Source organism: Gossypium raimondii, chromosome 1 (genome assembly GCF_025698545.1).
Source record: "Gossypium raimondii isolate GPD5lz chromosome 1, ASM2569854v1, whole genome shotgun sequence".
NCBI classification, from domain to species: Eukaryota; Viridiplantae; Streptophyta; class Magnoliopsida; order Malvales; family Malvaceae; genus Gossypium; species Gossypium raimondii.
In genome coordinates, this window is record NC_068565.1 from 6,316,286 (window position 1) to 6,339,950 (window position 23,665).

Below are 23,665 nucleotides of genomic sequence, written 5' to 3' on the forward strand. Positions count from 1 at the left end.
ATATGTACAACACACCAGTTATAAGCATATCATTCAACCATAGCCACAAGCTAGTGCATTTAAACATAGACCTTTTTTGAATTGATCACATGATAACTCATTTAATAAGAAATTGCATAACCTAAACCTTACCACTCTTTCATGAGCACAAGCATATTTCCATTTAAGCACTTACCATTTCAATGCACCTTATAATTAAACATATTACCCTTATTTTTAAAAAAATTTTGAATAATAACAAATGTAATATTTAAAACGATATGTATTTATCTTATTTGGGGTATAATATAAAGACCGCCAATTATATTTAAGCATAATGCATGATGTAGTGATGATGACTATATGGATAGAATATTGGAATGATAAAATATAAATAAATAAAGGTATACTTTAATAATAATAAAATAATCATTAAACAAATAGATAAAGTAACTTAAAATAAAATAAACAAAAATACATGATTGAAAAGACACGACTTAAAAATGCCAAAAATAATAAAAGGAATAATAAAATAACAGAAAAAATAAAATAAAATAATAATGAGATAATAATGACAATATAACAATATGTACAAATATGAACAATATGAATTTTAAAATAAAAAGCAAGGCAATAATAATAAATAAATAAATAAATAAAATCCAATGACTGAAATTAAATAAATAAAGGATTTAATTGAAATTTAAATGAAACTAGGGGTATAAATTGCAAATAATAAAATTAGGTGAATAAGGATTAAAATGTAACGCGCTAAAAAGGATAGGGACTAAAAAGGAAAATATCATTTGTCCTTATGCGCATCGTTTCTTAGGTGGACCAAAATAAAAAAGAAATGAAATTTTATGGAAAAATTTGTAAATATATAAAAATAGATAGGACGAGATTGAAAAATAAATAAAAGGCGGAAGGGTCGAGACTGCAAATAACCCATTGGTCACGAAAACACGCAGATCTTAGCTACTTTCGGGTCGAGTCTCAGGTTTGAGTCAAAACGATGTCATTTTGACGTCTGCAAATCGGCCCAAAATGGTGTCGTTTTATACCATATATTTAAGCCAACAATCTTCCAAAAAAATTTCATTTCTGCCTTTAAAATTAAAGGGCCTATTTTGGCCGTTTCATTTCCCTCGGCCTCGATCTGAGGCTAAAATACCCAAGCAACCCACCAAAATTCAGAAAAAGAAAGAAAAAAACAAAGGGACCTTCCGGTTCCTAGTCACTCCCGACGAGGTTTTCAGCCACCTTCTAGACCAGAGAAATCTCTGGCGACGGCGGTTAAGGTAAAACCTTTCGTATTTTTTTATATATATCTCTCTATATAAATACAATATGTTTTAAAAGAAAATAAATATGCCAAGGAGAAACAAATACCTTTCTTAAAAACTATTATGAGTTTTTTATATTTCTTCTGATTGACTTTTTTTTTTTTTTGCGTATATATCTCTGTAAAAATTACAAACTGGGGTATTGGCCTTTATAGCCATGAGTTACATCAGATTGCTATTTTGTACTATTCATTTCCACTGTTTTTGTTACTATTTTTGTTGGTTCTTTTGTTGTTTCTGTCTTCTCTCTTTGTCCTTTTCTGCAGGCATCGGCGTGGTCAACGGAGGGCAATGAGACGCGCACCTTCGCCATTTTGGTGCAACGGTGGCAGCAAGGGTGCGTCATGGCCTCAAGACGAGGCACCTCGGCGGCGTGCGAGTGAAAGGGAGGAGCGGCAAAGAGGGACTTAGGGTTTTTTGGTTTACCAGAAACGTTTAAGTCTTTCGGGCCATTGGGCCTCTTTTTCATTTGGGCCTGTAAATTTGGACTGTTATTATTTTTCTTTTTGGTTTGGTTTATTTTTATTCGGGCCAGATAAAATTGGCCTGTTACAATTACGTTTATTTTCTTTAAATTAAGAGTTATTTTTTAATTTAATTTAATGTATTATTTATTTTATTATTTTCCACATGTAATTATCTTATTGTATTATCTAAGTAATAAATTACATCTCATTAAAAATGTTTCACATATAAAATTCCACATCATCTCCATTAACTTTTTAATGGTACTTTCATTAAATCTATTAAAAATACAGATTAAAAAAAAAGAACAAAGGTTGATGACTCAAAATGCAATTAGAGCCATTTTGACAAAACATGGAAACGTTAGTAGCTAAATTTGTCATTAAGCCTAAAAATTAATAAACGTTCTTTATAGGATATTTGAAAAGAAAATTAGATAAAAGGCACATAAATATTTAGTCTTATTTATAGGATTTTTAAAAAAATTTACTAAAATGCATAGGAAAATAACTCCTATTTTATTGTATCAGAATAATTTTTCTTATTTACACTAAAGTAATTAAGTATAAAATTAAAATTAATTATTGTTCTAAGAGATTACAAGTACAATTACAATTATAAACTTAAAAATAGGTTTATTTCTATCGAATTCAATTTAAATATTTGAATTCAAATCCTACCCATATTTTAAATAGATTTAATTTTTCTAGGAGTTTTAAATTTTGATGGACAACTTAATCCTTCAATCGATCTAAAATAAAATGATAAAGCTTAAAAGGATTTGCTTTTGGAATATATTTTTAAAATTTAAGAATAAATTTACATTGAAAAGAAGGGTTGATGTGTAATGAAAAAAAACATCGCATAATATTATTGGAAGGACTATATCGTATACTATAAGAAGAGTTTACGAATAATTTCTTTAATTGGAAGAGATTACATTACATTATCAAAGTTTGAGCATCAATTTTTTAGTTCTAATTGCTAAAAAAAACATTATCTGTACTTATTATAAAAATTTTAATAAACCTTATGTTACGGGTTAATCAGATACTAACTCGGTTGAAAAAAAATTAATACATTTTTTTAAATGACTATTATGATGATTCTTCTGTCCTTTTAAAATTAAGGGACCGCAAAGGGTTCGGATTTTTTTTCTGGTTGGGCCTTCAAACAGAGATTGCTTACTCAAATAGAGCGACTAAGGCGTGGTGTGGGAAGTGAAGCAAGGTGTCTAATCTGTGGCCATGAAACAGAGGATGTTCTTCATGCTATAAGGGATTGTGATGCAGCGAAACAGGTATGGTTCTGCATCGTCCCTCCCCATAACCTAACCTTTTTCTTTTCAAGTAATTTACCGGAGTCGCTTGAATGCAATTTGGATAATCGACTCAATTTAACCTGGAGGAATGTCAATTGGCCGTGCTTCTTTGGAAGAACAAGAATATATACACCTTTAACGGGGTCCAGTGCACATAGTTGGGCCAACCAATACATTTCATCTTGCAAGGAAGGAACCCCAATGAGATTGAGCTCGAGAGAATAGACAGTAAAAACAAGAAGATTGAGTCGATTAAGATCCGATGGAGCCATTAAATTTAACACAGGTTATGCTGCAACAGGTGGTGTATTGAGAGTCACAGTGGCAAATGCTTACTCGGGTTCAATTGCATATTAGGTAAATGTTCTATTTTTGAAGCTGAATTGTAGGGCATCCTCAATGGTGTGATGTTGACACAAGGCAGAATACATGATAGAATTGTGATACAATCAGACAATATGGAAGTTACCGGAGCTATCAATGAGTCCTTGAGGGGATCAAATTCTGCATTAATCAGGCATAACTTACCGCTTTTGCAAAATGAGGAAAATTTGTTGATTGAATATGTTCCTAGAGACGAAAACAGAGAAACTGATAGTATTACCAAGCTGGCCTTTAGCAGGGAGGAGGGTCTACAGTTATATGAAACTTCTCCTCTTGAAACTTCTAGTATTTCATAATAGTTTCCATTTTTTTCACCAAAAAAAAAAGAAATAAAAACCATATATCAAAAAATCGAACTTAGATAAAATTTATATACAATTTTTTTTTTCAGAAATGTTTTTTCTTATAACATAACCTATTAATTATTTTAATAACACCAAACATTATTGCTAACATAACATTACAACATTATAGCATTCGCCAAAAACTTAAATGAGAAATTAGGAAGAGTAATCGAGCTCGAGTTCTTTGTTGCTCAGACTCGATAAAATGAGAGCTATATTTGTGTCGACAGGGAATATGTGTTGGATTTGTCGGATTCTTATAATTGAGTAAGAAAAGAAAAAGGAAAAATAAAAAGAAGATGGAAAAGAAAGAAACAGGCAAACAAAATCAAATGAAAATCGAGAAAATAAAGTTGAATGTGTCCAAAACAAGTAGAATGCTTTATCTTTTCAACGTCAATTTCATGTGAATTACTATTCCTTCAATTTGGTTTGTCTTTTGCAATCATTACAATATTTGATTACAATGTACTCTAAGGTGATAATCAAGTTTCTTGTAGATTAATCAATAATCTCTAGTAGAAGAGCCTAGTTACTACTACTCACTCTCCATCAACTTTCCTCCAAATATAGCACTAATGTTTGTTTTGAGAAACTACCTCTCTTCTTTTGTTCTCAGTTTGTTTAGAGGTGTGTTAATTGGCCAGCCTTTCTGCGACAAAAATGAATCTTGAAAATCTCCGAAGTACCAAGTAAATCCCATCGATTTCTTCAACTTAGCTCCTAAGTTCCAATGGTTAGATTCGATAATGAGACATCCTCCTCTTCCTCCTCCTCCTCCTCCTCCTCCTCCTCATCATCATCATCATCATTGGAATCATCTTCTTCAGTTTCTCGAGGGAAATATGATGTTTTCTTGAGTTTCAGAGGTGAGGATACCCGCAGGAATTTCACGGATCATCTTTATGCTGCATTCAAAAGGAGAGGAATCACCACTTTTAGGGATGACGAAAAGCTCAAGACAGGTGAACCCATAGCACCTGAGCTCTTCAAAGCAATTCATGAGTCATGGTGCTCTGTAATCGTTTTGTCGGAAGGGTATTGTTTTTCGAGTTGGTGCCTAGAAGAGCTTTCCGAGATTATTCAACAGAAAAACGACAAGGGACATAATGTCTTCCCCATTTTCTATTATGTGGATCCATCTGATTTGAGAAAACAAACCGGAAAAGTTCTAGAAGCTTTTATTAAGCATGAAAATAATTTCCAGGACAACAAAGAGAAGACACAAAGGTGGCGATCTGCTTTAACTCAAGTAGCTAACATCAAAGGATGGCACTTGAGTAACAGGTAACTATCATATTCTTTCACTTCAATAATATCTTACCAGCATCAAGATTGAAATTTGAGGCATTAGCTAAGGACTGTGCCCTTAATGTTTCACTAAGCTATTTCCTTTGCTTTGTATTTGAAGGCATGAATCAGAACTTATTGGAGAAATCATTGAAAAGGTATCAACAAAATTATGTCAAACATTTGCAAGTGCTCCTAATGACATGATTGGAATTGAATCACGTTTGGAAGAGTTAAATTGCAAAATAGGCATAGGGGAGGAAGATGATAGTGTTCGGATTATAGGGATTTGTGGTATGGGCGGGTTAGGTAAAACAACTCTTGCAAGATCTGTTTATACCCAAATTTCAAGTCATTTTGAAGGCCAAAGCTTTCTGGCCGATGTTCGTGAAGTTGCGGAGAAACATGGACTTGTTTGTTTGCAGAAACAACTTCTTTCCCAAATTTTTCCAGAGGAAAGTTTCAACTTTTTTAATGTTCATGATGGGAATGACATCATACGTCATATGTTATCTCATAAAAGGATTTTTGTTGTTATTGATGATGTCGATAACATACAACACTTAAAACGTTTATTAGGCAAGCGAGCTTGGTTTGGTTTAGGAAGCAGGATCATCATAACAACAAGAGACGAGCATCTGCTGCAAATCTACGGAGTGGATGATGTGTATAATCCGACGAAATTGAATGCCAAGGAAGCACTTCGCCTTTTCAGTTTGAAAGCTTTCAAAAGTGAAACACCTGCAATGGAATTTTTTGAGCTTTCTAAACGTGTAGTGGAATATGCCAATGGCCTTCCGTTAGCTCTTGAAGTTTTTGGTTCTTTTCTGTCTGGCAGATCAGATGAAGCTCAATGGAGAAGTGCTATTGAAAGACTTAAAAAGAAGTCCAACAAAGAAATTCTAGACAGGCTTCAAATAAGCTTTGATGGGTTAGGACAATCGGAGAAAGATATATTTTTAGATATTGCATGCTTCTTCAAAGGAGAAGACAAAGATATGGTAACCAAAATTCTCGATGGTTGTGGCTTTTTCCCGGATATTGGAATAGATGTTCTCATCAAGAAATCTCTTGTAACAATCGATGAAGACAACAAATTGTCGATGCACGACTTGTTACAAGAGATGGGAAGGAAAATTGTTTACCAAGAATCTCCTAATGAACCTGGAAAACGTAGTAGATTGTGGGACGAAAAGGATACGAATTATGTGCTAATAGAAAACACTGTAAGCCTTTAGCACTATTAACTGTTACTCCACCCTTGAATATTTGTTGATTCATACGATACTAGGATGCAAGTCTAGCTTTGAACTATTTTTGGACGTGCATTGCACTGTTAAGTCATTAAATTTACCGTATTAATTAGTTGATTGCTCTGATTTTCAGGCAACGGAAGCTGTTCAAGGTCTAGTCATCGATTCTATCAGGTGTAAATTCATACACCTATCTGTGTATATGTAGTTGATTACTCTGTATATTGTAAAGCTCATTCCTCTTTTTCCTTGGTGGTTATCAGGAAACAGAACACTTGGACTTTGAGTGCTGATGCCTTTTTGACGATCAACAGGCTAAGACTGCTCAGAGTCTTCAATGTTCCGAATTCTCGTGGTTTCAAATATCTTAGTAACGAGTTAAGGCTTTTAGAATGGCATGGATATCCTTTCAAATCCTTCCCTTCAAGCTTCCAACCAGAGAACCTTGTTGCACTTCTTCTGCCTTATAGCCGCATTGAAAAGTTGTGGAAGCCAAACATGGTAAGAGTTACTTTGTTTGATCAATTAATTTTGACCAAGATAACATAAACACAAAATACCGAAAATAAAATGGCATTTCATCTTTGGTTTTCTTTTTCATTTTTTTCTTTTACAGCCTTTATATAAGTTAAAATTGGTCGACCTCAAAGGCTCTAAAAACCTTGTGAAAACACCAGACTTCAGTATGGCCCCAAATCTTGAAAGTTTGATTCTGGAAGGTACTGGAATGGTAGATTTTGATCCTACCGTCAAGTTTCTAAGGAGGCTGAAGCTTTTGAATTTAAGAAACTGCAAGAGACTTAGGATTTTCCCATCCAAAATTGGGAATGGATCTCTAGAAACATTAATTCTTTCAGGTTGCTCAAATATAGAAAGGATTCCAGAGATTGTGGGGGAAATGGAATGTCTGAAAGAGCTTTGTTTGGATGGGACTGGTATTAAAGAACTTCCCTCTTCAATTGGACATCTCAGGCGTCTTATGTTGCTAAATTTGAAAGATTGCAGTAAGCTTGAGAGTCTCCCAAGCAGCATAGGTGGGTGTGAATTCCTTAAAACTCTTATTCTCTCAGGCTGCTCTAAACTTAAAAATTTTCCAGAGAGTTTGCAACAACTAGAATCTTTGGAAGAGCTTAACCTAAGTGAGACTGCCATAACGACACCACCATCCTTCATTTTTCATATGAAAAATCTCAAGTTTCTTTCTCTACAAGGATGCAAGGGACCACCATATAGAGTACGATCACGTTGGCGTTTTATTTCTAGGCCCACACAAAGACTTAGTTCGAACTCTATGACCTTGACGCTACCTGCTATTTTGTCTGGTTTGAGTTCTTTGAAGGAGCTGAATTTAGATGACTGCAACCTTTATGATGGGGCTATTCCTGATGACATTATCAGGTTGTCCTCATTAGAAGCACTACGACTTTCTGATAACAATTTCAGGACCTTGCCTACTACCCTTGGTGGACTTTCCAAGCTTACTTCTCTAGTACTGAATAACTGCAAAAGGCTTAAATCATTGCCCGAGCTACCAGCAAGCATAAAATTATGGTTAGATGGTTGTGGTTCACTGGAAGCAGTTGCAAATTCGACTACAGCTTTCAATTCACGGGTTGATGGATATATTTGTGCTTTTAACTGCTTCAAATTGGCAGAGGGTAACGATGCTGTAGCAATGCTGAAAAGATGTATTCAGGCTAGTGTTTTTGTTTTTATTTTTCTCTTATCACTCCCATTGATTTATTTACTTAATATTTTTATCTATAGCTCCCAAGAAGTTATGGTTCTAAAAATACTAATTATCATTTGCTGTGTTTCGTAGGAAGGTGCAAAGGTAAGAACGACAAATTATGACATTATAATACTGGGAAGTGAAATCCCAAAATGGTTTACTAATCAGACGGATGACCCTTCGGATTCAATAATAAAGATACAATTTGTTGAAAGCTGGACTGCAATGCAACATGGAGCCAGAAGCATGCTGCTATCGAGCTCAGCTCATTTTGCTTGGTGCGCACGAATGGTTTTGGACCAAATGAAGCAAGCGGCATTCTTTGTTTTGTTTTGTTGTAATTTAGTTCAGTTTAATTGCAACTAGCTTTAATAGTTAGTAAGATTAAGTTAGTGATTAGATAGTGATGTAAAAGCGATATGTCGACTCTTTTGTATTTGACTTAAGCTTACAATGGTTGTAAATTAGTGGAGGCGTTAGATTAGTAGGTAATCATCAAATGAACAAATTGTAACTCCTTTTATTTCAAATTTTGAATGAAAATGTAATGTTCGATTACAACTTTCTTTGAGTATTCAATTTTGTTCACTTTTGCTTTGCTTTGCTTTTCTTTGCTTGATTCTTCTTGCTTGATCTTGCAAACACCGTATTGTAACCTTGTTTGATTTTTTTCACGCCATTGTTCCAACAAATGGTATCATGAGCCTAAGTCTTAAGGGACCATTGATTTTGCTTCCCTGCTCAACATCGGCTCAAACTTATGAGACCTCCAAACAAGCTTGAATAAGCTAAAGGAGGAGTTTCAAGGAAAGGTGTGAGCTTTCCAAATGTGCAAGCTTAGCAAGATGTCAAAGTCGCAAGCTTAGCAAAGTCGAGCTCATTGAAGACACTGTTGAAGACAATATGCAAAGATGTGAGTCTCATCAAAGGTGTGAGTTCAGCAACATGTGGAAGCTCAATGTGTGTTGAATAGTTGCAAGCCTATTGAAGACAAGAAGCAAAGTGTGAGCTGTCAATTGCAAGCCAAAATGGCAGAATGAAGGCAAGCAAACTATACTCACGAACTGTTTGTGCAAGAAGAAGAAAAGAAACAAGGCAAGATGTGTTGTCAACCAAGGTCATGAAGGAGGAGAAGACTCCATTTGGTGAACAAATCTTTGACACAAAAGACTGGGATAGTCAAGTGTGTAAGTCGATTTGTTGTTTGTGAATGAAGCCAAGGTCGAAAATGAATTGGTCAGCTTGAAACAAAGCATCTAAGGGCTGCCAAGTTCAAAAACTTGATGAATGATATGTATTTGCAGCATGGAGTCCAAGGAGGAGTGTTGAAAATGGCCAACCATGCTGCTATTATGTTTTGTTAAAATGCATGGTACTATGATGATTCATTGAATGCATCTCGCTTGTATGCATGTTTAAAGATTTGTGCATGTTGCGACAACATATTTTCTGCTTTTAGTTGCAATTTAATTTAGTTTGGTTGAGAATGAACTTTGATGTTGATGTTTTGATGGGTTGGTTGAGTGATAAGTCGACTTATCCATGTGTACAAGCAATGTTTTTAAAGTTACTAGGCTACTTAGTGGTATTAGGTAGTAATAACTGATGTAGTTGGCTATAAATGTATTGTTTTTCTTATTGAAAAATTAAGCATATCAGTTGTAAGGCAGATTGCTTCCTTGCTGCACGTTTGTGAGCAAGTAAATTGTTTTTGTTTCTTCCTCCTTTGTTCTATGTTTTGTTCTTTTTCTAAGAGTTGCTGGCTCATGATCTTTGGAGTGTGATCGAGAATGATGCTGAACCACCTCCATTAAGAGCCAATCCCACCATTGCACAGATGAGGCAACATACTGAGGAGCGAGCCAAGAAGCATAAGGCTATGGCCTGCTTGCAAAATGGAGTCTCTGATGTGATTTTTACTCGCATCATGGCCTGTGACTCACCAAAGGGCTTGGGAGAAGTGAAGGAGGAGTTCATGGGGACCGATAAGACAAGGCAACAAACAAGTGATTAACCTCGGAGAGACTTTGAGAATTTGAGGATGAAGGAGTGCGAGACCATCAAGCGAAGACTCGAGACGGGATAATGGCCATTGTCAACAAAGATTAGGCTCACAGGAGTGGACTTTGAGAGAGAGCGAGTTGTTGAAAAGGTCATTACAACTCTCCCGAGAAATTTGAGTCAAAATTTCTTCACTTGAGGACTCGAGGACTTATCACCATTTCATTGTCTCGAATCGATAAACTCCTGTATGCACTTGAGCAAAGGAGGGCAAATAGGCGGAGGAGAATCAAGTCGCTTTCGAGGCTAAAGCCGGTGAAGGCTCGAGTGTGAGTGCAAAGGCAAAAAGCCCCGGCATAATAGAAAGGTCAAGTCAGGAAAAGATGAAGCAAAAAGGGTGTTCCCACCATGTGTTCATTGCAAGAAGACAACACATTCAGAAAAATATTGTTGGTTTAGGCCAGATATTTAGTGTAGAAAGTGCAAGCAGTTTGGCCATGTGGAGAAAGTGTGCAAGGGCAAACAAATGAAGGCTGCTCTGCAACAAGCTAGACCTGCTGAGGACATTCAAGCTCGGGAGGAGCATGTGTTCACAAAGAACTTGCTTTGTTGGCACAACCAAGGCCGCAATGATTGGCTACTAGGCGGTGGTTGCTCACACCATATGGCGCAGCGAGAAGTGTTCAAGGGCCTAGACAGAAGCTTCCACTCGAGGATTAGAATTGGAGATGGCAAGCTGATTGAGGCTAAGGGCAAGGGCAGTGTGCTGGTTAGCACTGGTTCAGGTAACAAGCTGATCACAGATGTGCTTTTTGTACCTGATTTAGACCAGAATTTGCTTAGTGTAGGCCAATTAGTTGAAAAGGGCTATACATTAGTTTTCAAGGATGGTTGTTGTACTGTTCAAGACATGAATGGTCTGGAGTTAATCTCAGTCTCTATGACTGATAGATGCTTCATGTTGGATGTTAGCCAAGTAGAAAGAAAGGCATACACCAGCCTTGCTGATAACACTGATTTGTGGCATAAGAGACTAGGCCATGCCAATTTTAGATCTCTTGATTTGCTACATAGGCTGAATTTAGTTGATGACATTTCAAAATTGAGGTTAGTGGGAATGTTTGTGAGGTTTGTCGACTTGGTAAGCAAGCTAGACTACCTTTTCTCACGACAGTGCTTGGAGAGCTCAAAACAAGCTCAATTGGTGCACTCGATGTTTGTGGCCCTATGAGAACACCTCAATCGGTGAGAACAGTACTTTGCCCTGTTTATAGATGATTTAACAAGGTTGTGCTGGGTCTACTTCTTGAAGCTAAAGTCAGAAGTGTTTGAAGCCTTCTGCAAATTCAAGGCTTATGCTGAAAATCAGTCAGGCTGCAAAATTAGAGCCTTGAGGACTGATAATGGCTCTGAATATGTGTCTGAGAGATTTGAAGCTTTGTGGCATCTTTGGGATTCACCATCAGCTCACATGATCTATACTCCTCAACAGAATGGAGTCTGTGAGAGAAAGAATAGGACTGTGCTGAACATGGCCAGATGCCTCTTGTTTCAAGGCAAGCTTCCAAGCCAGTTTTGGGCTGAGGCAGTCAACACCTCAGTGTATCTGCTCAACAGACTGCCAACTCGAGCAGTCAAGGATAAAACTCCTTTTGAAGCTTGGCATGGAGTCAAACCTGTGGTAACACACTTAAAAGTGTTTGGCTGTGTATGTTATGCACTTATTCCAGTAGAGAAAAGGACCAAGCTTGAGAGCAGAGCAACTCCAGGAATCTTTGTTGGCTACAGCAGCAACAAGAAGGGCTATAGAGTGTATGATCCTACAGCAAAGAAGGTCTTAGTCAACAGGGATGTAAAGTTTGATGAGGAAAAAGTGTGGAATTGGAATGGTGTTGAAGCTGACATGTCTGAAATGAACCAGTTGGACTTGGTTGCTGAACCCATAGAAGAGGGACCAGGAGAAGATGTTGTAGATGACATACCAGTGAGGGGCACTAGAACTTTGGCTGATGTCTATCAGAGGTGCAATGTTCTTTGTGATTGAACCTTCAGACTTTGAAGAGGTCGCTAAGAATGAAGTGGATGAAAGCTATGGAAGTCGAGTTAGAAATGATCAACAAAAATCGACTTGGGAGTTGGTGAGCGGACTGAACACAAGAGGGTCATAGGAGTTAAATGGGTGTACTGGGCCAAGTACAATCTTGATGGCTCATCGAACAAGCACAAGGCCGGGCTTGTGGTGAAGGGCTACTGATCGCCAGTATGGTGTTGACTACCTAGAGACTTTTGCTCCAGTGGCAAGATGGATACAATTAAGTCATTGCTTTGCTTTAGCGACTCATAGCGATGGAGAGTTCACCAATTGGATGTCAAATCAGCATTTCTGAATGGTTTTCTCAAGGAAGAGATCTTCATCGAGCAACTGAAGGTTTTGAAGTTGTTGGACATGAAGACAAAGTGTACAAGTTGAGAAAGGCCCTCTATGGTGCTCAAACAGCACCAAGGGCTGGTATGACAGAGTTGATGCTTACCTGACCAATCTTGGATTTGTGAAGAGTCTTAGTGAACCTACCCTGTATGTTAAAAGGTCAGAACATGAAACCTTGCTGATTGTCTCCTTGTATGTAGATGATTTGCTTATGACAGGGAGCAAAGTTGAGCTCATTAATGAGTTCAAGGTCCAAATGCAGCAAGTGTTTGAGATGACAGATTTGGGGATCATGACTTACTTCCTTGGCATGGAAGTGCACCAGTCTGATCGAGGTATCTTCATCAGCCAACACTCATTTGCTTTGAAGATCCTAGACAAATTTTGCATGCATAACTGTAAAGCAGTCAGCACACCAGTGGCTCAAGGAGAAAAGCTGACTAGCAGTAGTGATAAGCAGAGGGTTGATGAGAGACACTATCAAAGCCTAGTTGGTTGTCTGTTGTATCTAACAGCAACCAGGCCAGACATCATGTTTGGTGTCAGCCTGTTATCAAGATTCATGCATTGTTGCAATGAAGCACATTTGAAAGCAGCAAAGAGGGTCCTTAGATACATCAAGGGCACTGCTAGTTTTGGTGTAATGTTTGAAAGTGGGAACCAACTGAAACTAGAAGGCTACTCTGACAGTGACTGGGCAGGATCCCTTGATGACATGAAGAGTACCTCAGGATACTTCTTTACACTTGGATCGGGGATGTTTTGCTGGAGTTCAAAAAAAGAACTGTTGTTGCTCGATCCACGGTGAGCAGTACATTCTTTGCAGCGGGAAGCGATTAATCGAGCCATTTGGCTAAAGAAGCTGCTTCATGACCTTAATGAAACTCAAGATGAAGCAACTGAAATTTGGGTGGATAATCAGTCTGCAGTTGCAATAGCCAAGAACCCAGTGTTCCATGGTAAGACTAAGCATTTTAAAATCAAACTGCATTTTGTTAGAGAGGCTGAACAAGCAAAGGAAGTCAGCCTTGTGCATTGCAACTCGAGGGCACAATTGGTCGACATAATGACCAAGCCCTAGAAGGGTTTCGATTTGAATCTTTGAGAAGTGCAATTGGAATGTGTTGCATACAGTCCAAGGAGGAGTGTTGAAAGTGGATGCAATGCAACATGGAGCCGAAGCATCTCGCTATCGAGCTCAACTCATTTTGCTTGGTGCGCACGAATGGTTTTGGACCAAATGAAGCAACCGGCATTCTTTGTTTTGTTTTGTTGTAATTTAGTTCAGTTTAATTGCAACTAGCTTTAATAGTTAGTAAGATTAAGTTAGTGATTAGATAGTGATGTAAAAGGCGATATGTCGACTCTTTTGTATTTGACTTAAGCTTACAATGGTTGTAAATTAGTGGAGGCGTTAGATTAGTAGGTAATCATCAAATGAACAAATTGTAACTCCTTTTATTTCAAATTTTGAATGAAAAATGTAATGTTCAGTTACAACTTTGCTGAGTATTCAATTTTTGTTCACTTTTGCTTTGCTTTGCTTTTTCTTTGCTTCGATTCTTCTCGCTTCAGTCTTGCAAACACTGTATTGTAACCTTGTTTGATTTTTGCTGCTGCCATTGTTCCAACACAATTGCCTCCACGCTTTCTGATCGGTTGCCAGTTAGTAGGATTCGCCTTCTGCTGTGTTTTCTTCTCTAACTTCGATAATAAACCTAGGAGGGGGGAGCATATTTCCCATGCATCTGTTATCCATGGTAGAAATTTCTCTCGAGAATTTGGAAGATATGACTTTCATTTAGAAGGTAAATCTACGAGGGTAGGTGAGGACCACCTTTGGCTACATTTTATGCCTTGTAACCAGCTGCGCTTGTTTTCCTTGGCATTTGAATGTAAAGGAAAAGAGATTTCTGAATTCATCACATATGTGGTGAAGGAAAGTTCTGAAATTGAGGTTTTCTTCAAAATCTGGGGTATCCATTCCAAGCTGAAGAAATGTGGGGTTCGGATGGTGTACAAACAAGATTTGGAAGAGATGGACCAAACCGGAGATGAGCAGCAAATCAGACCAGCTTCTTCAAATTTTAGTGATGCCAGTTCAAACAATGGATCAACCGGGAATAATATCAGTTCCCCCATAGAGAGAAAATGGTTTAGTATCTATTTGTTTATTATTTTATTCCCAAAAATCATCAATATAATTGATACATACGTACGTAATGTATATATGGTATTGCCATCTCTTTTATAAGGCTAATTTGCTTATGTCTACGTGCTTTGATTCCAGGTTGAATGACAAAGCAAGTCTTCAGTGGACCAAACCTTTTTTTTGTCGCGACTGTCAAGCATATATCGGAAACGACCGATTACTCACTCAGTTCTAAGTTTTTTGGTCTGATCGGATAGAGAGCTATCTATAATGCGTTTTAGGGTGGGTTTGGATAGGCGATTGGGTGCGGTGCGGTACGTTTAGTTTATTTTTTGTCCCATGCTACAGTATCACTATAATATTTAATCTCACCGCCACCGCTATTTTTACATTAATCGCAGGTAAATACACTGTCCATCCAAACCCACCCTTAATACATTTAAATTTACATCCTCCTACATTAGCAATTTAGCATATATAATTAAAATAAATCAGTTATGGTATCCTTTGTAAGGTGATGAACTTTATAGTTTCGATATCTTCCTACAATTTAACTTGTAGGTTTCTCAATTTTAACATTCGATTTTCAAAATAATTAATAGTTATATACTAATCAGATTTTATTTTTAAACAATTTTTTATTCAGTTTTTTCTTTATCACCTCCATCAAGATAGCCTATCAATGATGGCTATAAATAACACTTGATTGTTGGTTAATTCATTGTCGTGAATGACAATAAAGTGTTATTTATATGCATTTCTAAAATTCTAGTTTCATGTGAATATATATATTATTTAATAAAATATTTTTATTTTGTAATTATTATTAAAAATAATTAATATATAATATTATAAAAACTTTTAGATCATAATTAAGTAATTCTACAACAATGTTTAAAAGATGGACATAGATGTAATTGTAATTTTGTGTATGTTTCTATTGTGATTTTCTCAATTGATAATAAAATTAATCACAGCTTAAATAAAAATAATTTAAAATAATATATTTTATTAATTAAATTAAATAGTTTAAATTATAATGGAATTGCAGTTAAAAGATAGATTACTTTTAACACTTATCGTGAGTTTGAATACAGGTAAAATAATAATTCTAACATGAAAATTTATGTAAATATCTTGAAAATTAAATTTTAAAACATTAGACTTTAATTTAATTTAATTTGGGTGCTTACATTGATAAAAGACAAAATTAATTATGATTTTAATGTATTAAAATTATCGAATTAGCTATTAATTTTAAATTTAATAAAATGTTAAATTCAATTTCTTTTAATTTTAATATTAAAATTTATTTTTAAAATTTTATTTTTAATTTTTTCTAATTTAAAACTGAATAACAATATTATTAATTAAAAAGTAAATTCAAAATGTATCAAATATAACTAAATTAAACTTTCTTTAAGTGAAACAACTATTGATATTATTAAATCGTTTAATTGTATTGTAAAAATATGAATTAAATTAAAGATATTTTTAAAACTTCAACTTTCTAACTAAAATAAAGTAATTTTTAGACAAATAAAAAGTCAAACTTCCTAAAATTTAAAATAAAATCTTTAATCTATTATCCTTGTTATCGTCTTCGATTAATATTGGACTTTTGAAATTATAAATTACCAAAATAATAATAATAATAATAATTATTATTATTATTATTGTAAATAGGAGGTTTTATAAAATTATAATAGTAATTTGAAAAATAACATAAAAATTAAAATAAATAAAAGCGTATAATTATAATGTCAAACTTTCACTTTAGATAATCGAATGATAGGAAAAAGTGAATAATGGTGAGTTTAAAATAAATTTAGTATAATAAACTAAATAGATGTGTGATAAAATAATATCATAATTTTACCATATCATTGATTAATACTGGGACGGAGCCACTTGGAGGCTTGTGGGGACCCTACAAGGGAAAAAATAATTATAATTTTTTATTTATTTTATATGATTGATTCAACAATAACTTTAAAAAATTTATCAACAAAAAAATTAGAAATAACTCACCAAAATTTTTGAAAAAGATTTATCTTATAAACAAATTATTTTATATAAAAATAAATGAATTTATCTCTACCCACTAAAACTCAAAAAAAAAATCCCTACTCCTTTTATTTTCTTTTTAACACTCGTCACTTCTCTCTCAAATTTCTCTTATTCTCTCTCACACACTCTCTAGAATTTCTATAAGATAAGTGATCAATCTTTTAATACTTTCAAGTGGGCCTCCCTAACTTGGTAACAACTTTCTTTTCTTTTCGAGTCTTATTGATTAATCATTAGAAATTTAGGATTGTGACTTTCTTGTGATAGTTTAGAATTGTGCTTATTAAAGAAGCTTTACAAACAAGTGAACGGAATGAATTAAAAAAAGGTGGAGAAAAACATTGGAATAGATTTTACAGCATTGAGCACAATAACAAATGGTAGTTTATAAAGTGAAAGAAGGGTCCTGTGCGACTAAGAATAAAGTTAGGTAAAGGAATTGTTTAAGAGAGCTTTAAAGAGAGTTCCTAAAGTCACAATCCCAAAATGACAGGGCAAAGCCCAAACAATAAACATGACTAATGCAACTTGAACCCAAGTCACACTTGAAGCGATTAACACCCTTAACCATCAAGCCATCATATGGGATTCAAACATTAATGGTTTTTATTAAGGAATTTAAGTTAGTGGATAGTAACAGTGATAGTGAATAATGAATAAGAGTTCACTATGTTTAAAAAAAAAAAGAATCACTCAATGTTACAAGAAAAAGTTAAGTGTAAATCTCTTAACTACCTTTGTATCTAATTCACTAAGTCAAAGGTTCCGAAACATCCCAATAGTAAAGATAATCCAAGAACCCTATCATATTTTAGAGTTATTTCCACTTATTCACTACACCAAAATAGGCTTTTAACGGCAATTTTAGCGGCGTTTGGACAAAAAATGCCGGTAAAAATCGAGCATTAGCGGCACTTTACGGAAAATGCCGCTAAAGATTGAGCATTAGCAGCGTTTTTACGCTGCTAAAAATGAGCATTACTGGCGTTTTTCGAAAAAATGCCGCAAAAAACCTAGCATCGTCTTTTTGACCCTTTGGGGCTTTAGCGGCGTTTTTGGGAAAGCGCCGCTAATGCTCGGGGCTTTAGCGGCGTTTTTGGTAAAGCGCCGCTAATGCTCGGGTCTTTAGCGGCGTTTTTGATAAAGCGCCGCAAAAAACATTTTATCGTTTATTATTTATATTAATTAAACAAAATTCAATTTATTTCTAATTGAATATTTAAAATCTTCAGAAAAAAATAATGACACATAGAAATAATTTGAAATAAAACACATGGAAAAATTAAAATACTATTATTTAAAATAATTTTAAAGTTTTTTGGGTACATGATTCTTGATTATTTTTAATTTATATATTAAAATTTTCTTATATAATCGTAAAATAGATTGTATTAATTTTAAAATATTGAATTAATTATCACTATAGTTTAGGGTTTTTGGTTTAGGGTATATGATTAATTTAAGATTTAAGGCCGGTTTAGGAGTTACTATTTTAAGGTTAATTTAGGGAGTATATATGGATTTAAGGATTATGGTTTAAGGGCTGAGATTTAATGTTTAGGGGTTAGGAGTTAGATGTTAGGGGTTAAGAGTTAGGGATTTAGGGTTTAGGGATTCAGGGATCAGGTTAAGGTTTTGGGTTTAGATTAATTATTTTTTAATTTATATTTTAAATATGTTCTTATATAATTGTAAAAGAGATAATAATATATTTGTTTAGGGTTTTTGGTTTAGGGTATATGATTAATTTAATATTTAAGGCATGTTTAGGAGTTACTATTTTAAGGTTTAGGGGGTATGTATTTAGGGATTATAGATTAGGGATTATGGTTTAAGGGTTGTGATTTAAAGTTTAGGGGTTAGTGGTTAAAAGTTAGAGATTTAAGGTTTAGGGATTCAGGGGTCGGGTTAGGGTTTTGGGTTTAGATTAATTAGATTTTTAATTTATATTTTAAATATGTTCTTATATAATTGTAAATTTACAATTAATTTTAATATATTAAAATTATGATTATAGTTTAAATTATTTAAAAGATAATAGATAAACTTTATATATATTAAATGGTTTAGGATTTAAGGTTTACTTGAAATTTGTTAAATGATGAAATTTTATACAATCAATTAATGCTTTTATATTTAAAAATATTTAATCTAAACCATTTGATATATTTAAATATTAGATTTTAAAAATTGATAAATAAATAAAAAAAGTAATAGATTGATATGGATAGGTAACTATCTATTTTGGATAGGACCAAATTATAACAAATAAAAATAAAATACAAAACTAAAATCATTCCACATCGAACATCATGGATAATTCTATTAAAATGGAGATTAGATCGAAAAGAATAATATAAAATTATGATTAACGTCTCAATCTTTAATGAAATTTGATATGTGAGAGATTGATTACTTACATTGGATAATTCTAACTTAATAATTAATTACAGCCATTTAATAATTCGTTTTCTTATTAAAATATCGATATTTATTTTGAGAGTACTTGATTTTTTAATAAAAATCTAATTTATAAAAAATAGTTATAATAAATATTTTCTAAAATCACATAACTAATAATTTTTAGCAGACAAAACATATTTCACGAAACATCTCTCGTAATGCAATTTATTCTTAATAAAGATTTGTTTTTGGACGAGAGTTATTCCCGAATAAGGGTTATTTTGATTTGCTCCAAACATGAGTTGTTCTCAACATAAAAATTATTTTAGATAAGAATTATTCCATAATGACGCTTTGCATAATTATTCTTGATACGTAGTTATTATAAACAATAATTATTCCAAATTTCGGTTGTTCTCAAATGACAAGCACAATATTAAATACTAATTATTCTAAATTAGAGTAATGTTCTAAATGTAATTATTTTCTGAATAAACAGCGGTGCTTTATCATTAAGCACAAATCTCATGAAACATATTTTCTTTTATATATTAAAAGATAGAAAAGGTTAACTGCACAATAATTATTGATCATTGATTATTCCTAAGGTGCAATAATCGAATAAAAACATAAAATACCTACGAAACTAGCAAGTGAAATTCGGAGAACCAATAGCTTAAATTATAAAGCCTCCAACTATCAATGGAACTAATTTAATTAAGCAAAAATTATAAATAGTAATTAATAAGGAAATGGTTAAATTATGATATTAGTCTTTGTACTTTGTGAAAATTATAGATTTAATTTTGTACTTTATTTTGGTCACTTTTAGTCCTTACATTTTCAAATTTTAAAATCCCAATCCTCGCCAAATGATAATTGTTAAATTCATTAAGTTCTACGATTTTTAAAATCTAATGTGATAAACATATTCTCATGTGTGATACCATGTTAACTTGTTATTTTTCACATATTACTCACTTAAAATTCAATTAATAGATTAATGTTTATCATTTGCGGCAAAACTGGAATTTCAAAATTTGAAAGTATATGGGAACTTAAAATGATCCAATTGGATGCATAGTATAGGACTAGTAATTGAATTGAATCCAACAAATTCACTGTTATTGCTTGGGTCAGGACTAAAATTTCAAAATTTGAATAGTACAAGAACTAAAATTAATCAAATAAATTACAAAATATATGGGCTAATAGCAGAATTTAACCTAAGGAAAACGCTTTCACCTACCTGGCAACCATTATTACTAGTGGTTGAATCAGTCAACCATCAGTTGCCGATCCGATCGGTTTTAATTGGTTCAATTAAAAATTAAAAAAATTTCATTCGGTTGAATCGTCTTTGTTTTCTAGTTGACTGGTTGCTTGGCAAGTGGAGGGAAATAGAAAGGAGTATTGTTAGTTTTAAATTTTACATAAAAGTCAAATCTTTCTTAGTTGAACCTATCTTAAGGGCTTAGAGTTCAATATTGTTTTTTGCAAAGCTATAATCAGCTGATGTTTCTGCTACAATTAACTGAGTCTGTTTGTTAAAGGTGGAACATTTGTTCTAGGGTTTAGAGAAGAAGGAAGTAAACTGATTTGAGCTCCAAAGAACTCACCTTAACAACCCGTAAGAGCCCTTCCATTGCAACTCGATATGGTGTTACTACTGAGAAATTCTTGTAGGTTTTCCTGGAAGTTAAGCTCTTTCTAGTAATTTCATCTCTTGTCAACTTCTAGTAGGTCATGTTAAGATAAGTTGGGAAACACCAGTTTCTGTTTTTAAGGTTAGTGAGTAGGAATGGAATGTTTGGGCATGTGTGTTTATGTAACAAGACTTTTTCCAGTGACATTTGGGTCATTTGCAAGCAAACATATTATATTGTTTATGGATGACAAGGTGACACCGCACATTGCTTTAGATTTCTGGGCATGTTAAGTCTTATCCTGAAATTTGAATAAAGGAGAAAAAAACATGGAAGTTAAAGAAATCTGGAATTTCAAATATTCTTTAGACGAAACAGCTGGTCCTCGGAATTTCTAGAGAATCAACACTTTAGTCGACTATGTATTTTTCCTCGTTCTCACTTATCTAAAACCAGCAAAGAGAAAGGGTAAATAAACCATTATTTAAACAATTTAAATAAATTTGTATATTATATTTCGCTGTTCATACTTTCTGTGCTCAATTTCCGTGTTCCACACTGAAACTGTTCCTCGTCGAAGCAACATAATAACATAATCTAGAAAGAAGATTAAATTTATAAATAAATAATTGTTTTTTCTATACGTAAACAATAAAATATTTACAAATAAAAATATTAAGTAAATTCTGAATTTTATTAAATTTAAATCATTTCACCCCATTAAAAATAATGTTTTTTTAATGAGATAGTTTGTGGGAAAAAAAACTCATAGTAAATAGGATATCAATCCACTGAAAATAGGTTATCATGTAAAAAAATGACTTAACGATAAATTTGGTCACTAATGTATACATATTTTTGTCGACCTGTCCATGGGCCGGGCGGCCCAGCTTGACGGCCTGCCTGAAATATGAGGGGGGTTTGGGTAAAAATATAGGCCCGAAATATGGGCTTAGGCAAAAAACGAGGCCCGTTTAAAAAATGGGCAAAGCTCGGGCTCACCTTTTTTGACCCGGTCTGAATATAATAAATATATTTTTTATTTTTATTTTTTAATTTTAAAATACTTTAAAAATATATTTTTTTATTTTTAAAATATTTTTTTGTGTTTATTAAAAATTAGGCCGGGCCGGGCCGGGCTCGGGCTTATTATTTTTTCCCGGGCCAGGCTTGGGCAAAATTTAGGCCCATATTTCGGGCCGAGCCCGGGCCTAAGAGTTGGGCCAAAATTTTTTTCCGAGCCCGGCCAGCACATGGCCAGGTCTATATTTTTGTCAAAATAGCTCTAATTGTATTTTTTTAGTGTTTTTGGCCATCAGGCATCAACTATTGTTCTTTTTTTCAATATGTTATTTCTAGCAGATTTAATTAATAAATTTAATATTTCAAATTTTCTTCTTTCTAAAGGTTTCAATCTATTATACGTTTGTTTACTGAGAAATTTTTCTACGGAGTTAATTTTTTAGATAATTATGTTTATTTTCTTTAAATTAAGAGTTTTTTAATTTAATGTATTATTTATTTATTTTATTATTTTCCTACAGACAACCTGATCCTTAAATTGATCTAAAATAAAATGATAAAGCTTAAAAGGATTTGCTTTTAGAATATTTTTTAAATCAGGAATAAATTTACATTTAAAAGAGAATTTTTTCATCAATTGTATTTTTTAATAATATACAAAAATTTTTCTTAAAATAGCTATTCTCAATTTCGAATGAGTAATTCTTGCAAGGCATCGAGAAAATGTGAAATAAAAAATATTGTTGAACAGGGTTCCTAGTTTAAATAATTCCTCATCTCTTCCAAAATTTGAAGTTTAGTAAAATGAAGTTTGTTTCCAATAATTTTAAATTATTCTTTTCCAATTATTTTTCAGATTTGACTTTGTTTTATATTAAATTAAAATAATCTAATTTAATTATAAACATTAAATTATTTTTCTAAAATTTTTAATAATCTCATTGTATGTTCTAATAATATATTTTCTTCTAACACAATGTAAAAAATATCCATAGTCTCTTTCCAACCCATAAATAAGAAGATAATGCATTGAAATGCACTCAAATCAAGTTAAGACTCGATCGACAAATTTTGTTAAATCTTAAAATATCATTATTCCACTTATTTTACTATGTGCAACTCACATGGGTATCTATTTACACGTATTTTTCTTGTAAATTGGGTAAACTCAAAACTGCTTTTATGTAAATATTAAATGTATGGATTATAATTTATTTATTTTGGATAGTATCGTCTAGTCAGCAAATCTCAAAATTAACCCAAAGAAAAATATAACATTATTTTACCATCTCATTAAAATATTCTATGTTAATTTAAGGTCAAAAAAAATTTAAATTTTGTGTGTTGTCACATTCTTCTAGATGTTCATTATATTATTATTATTTTACTATATAACTGTTTTAAGTAAGCAGAAATTGCAGAATTTCTTTGTTTTGGTTTGATTGGAAAGAGAGAAAGAAAAGAAAAGAAAAGAAAAGTAACAGATGAAATTTTTTAAGTAGAATGATCTGATAACTTCTTTTTCTGCTGCATAAATTAGAAAGTAATTTATTTATATAGATGTAAAATTATAGTAATTTTATATTTTTTATTGTTTTTATGATTAATATTTTAATAATTCATACATTAAACTTTTTATATAATTGTACTTATTATGTACGTAAAATTTTAAACTGATTTAATATTTCTATTATATCAATCTAAAATACTTTATAAATTAATATTTTATTAAATGAATGAAAATTTTTTTGCCTAGCATCGAATTTGACATGCGTGATTTATATAAATGGAATAATAAATTTAACAATTGGATTGTTAAAATAATAAT

General features: G+C 33.0%; 3 protein-coding genes across 3 annotated transcripts; all 3 read left to right on the top strand.

Annotated features, from left to right (window-relative positions):
- The first annotated feature begins 4,341 nt into the window (after positions 1-4,341).
- LOC105779152 (disease resistance protein RUN1) lies at positions 4,342-8,347 on the top strand. Its single transcript, XM_052630868.1, has 5 exons — positions 4,342-5,126; positions 5,251-6,355; positions 6,516-6,556; positions 6,646-6,883; positions 6,999-8,347. Exons 1-5 carry the CDS (start codon positions 4,573-4,575, stop codon positions 8,202-8,204), a joined length of 3,144 nt encoding a protein of 1,047 aa, XP_052486828.1. The 5' UTR covers positions 4,342-4,572; the 3' UTR covers positions 8,205-8,347.
- A 4,114-nt stretch (positions 8,348-12,461) lies between these two features.
- Positions 12,462-13,787, top strand: LOC128042406 (uncharacterized mitochondrial protein AtMg00810-like). Its single transcript, XM_052633451.1, has 4 exons — positions 12,462-12,624; positions 12,744-13,265; positions 13,356-13,502; positions 13,678-13,787. Exons 1-4 carry the CDS (start codon positions 12,462-12,464, stop codon positions 13,785-13,787), a joined length of 942 nt encoding a protein of 313 aa, XP_052489411.1.
- A 394-nt stretch (positions 13,788-14,181) lies between these two features.
- LOC128041249 (uncharacterized) lies at positions 14,182-14,975 on the top strand. Its single transcript, XM_052630875.1, has 2 exons — positions 14,182-14,697; positions 14,834-14,975. The coding sequence occupies exons 1-2, from the start codon at positions 14,396-14,398 to the stop codon at positions 14,928-14,930; spliced, it is 399 nt and encodes a 132-aa protein (XP_052486835.1). The 5' UTR covers positions 14,182-14,395; the 3' UTR covers positions 14,931-14,975.
- Positions 14,976-23,665: the final 8,690 nt, after the last annotated feature.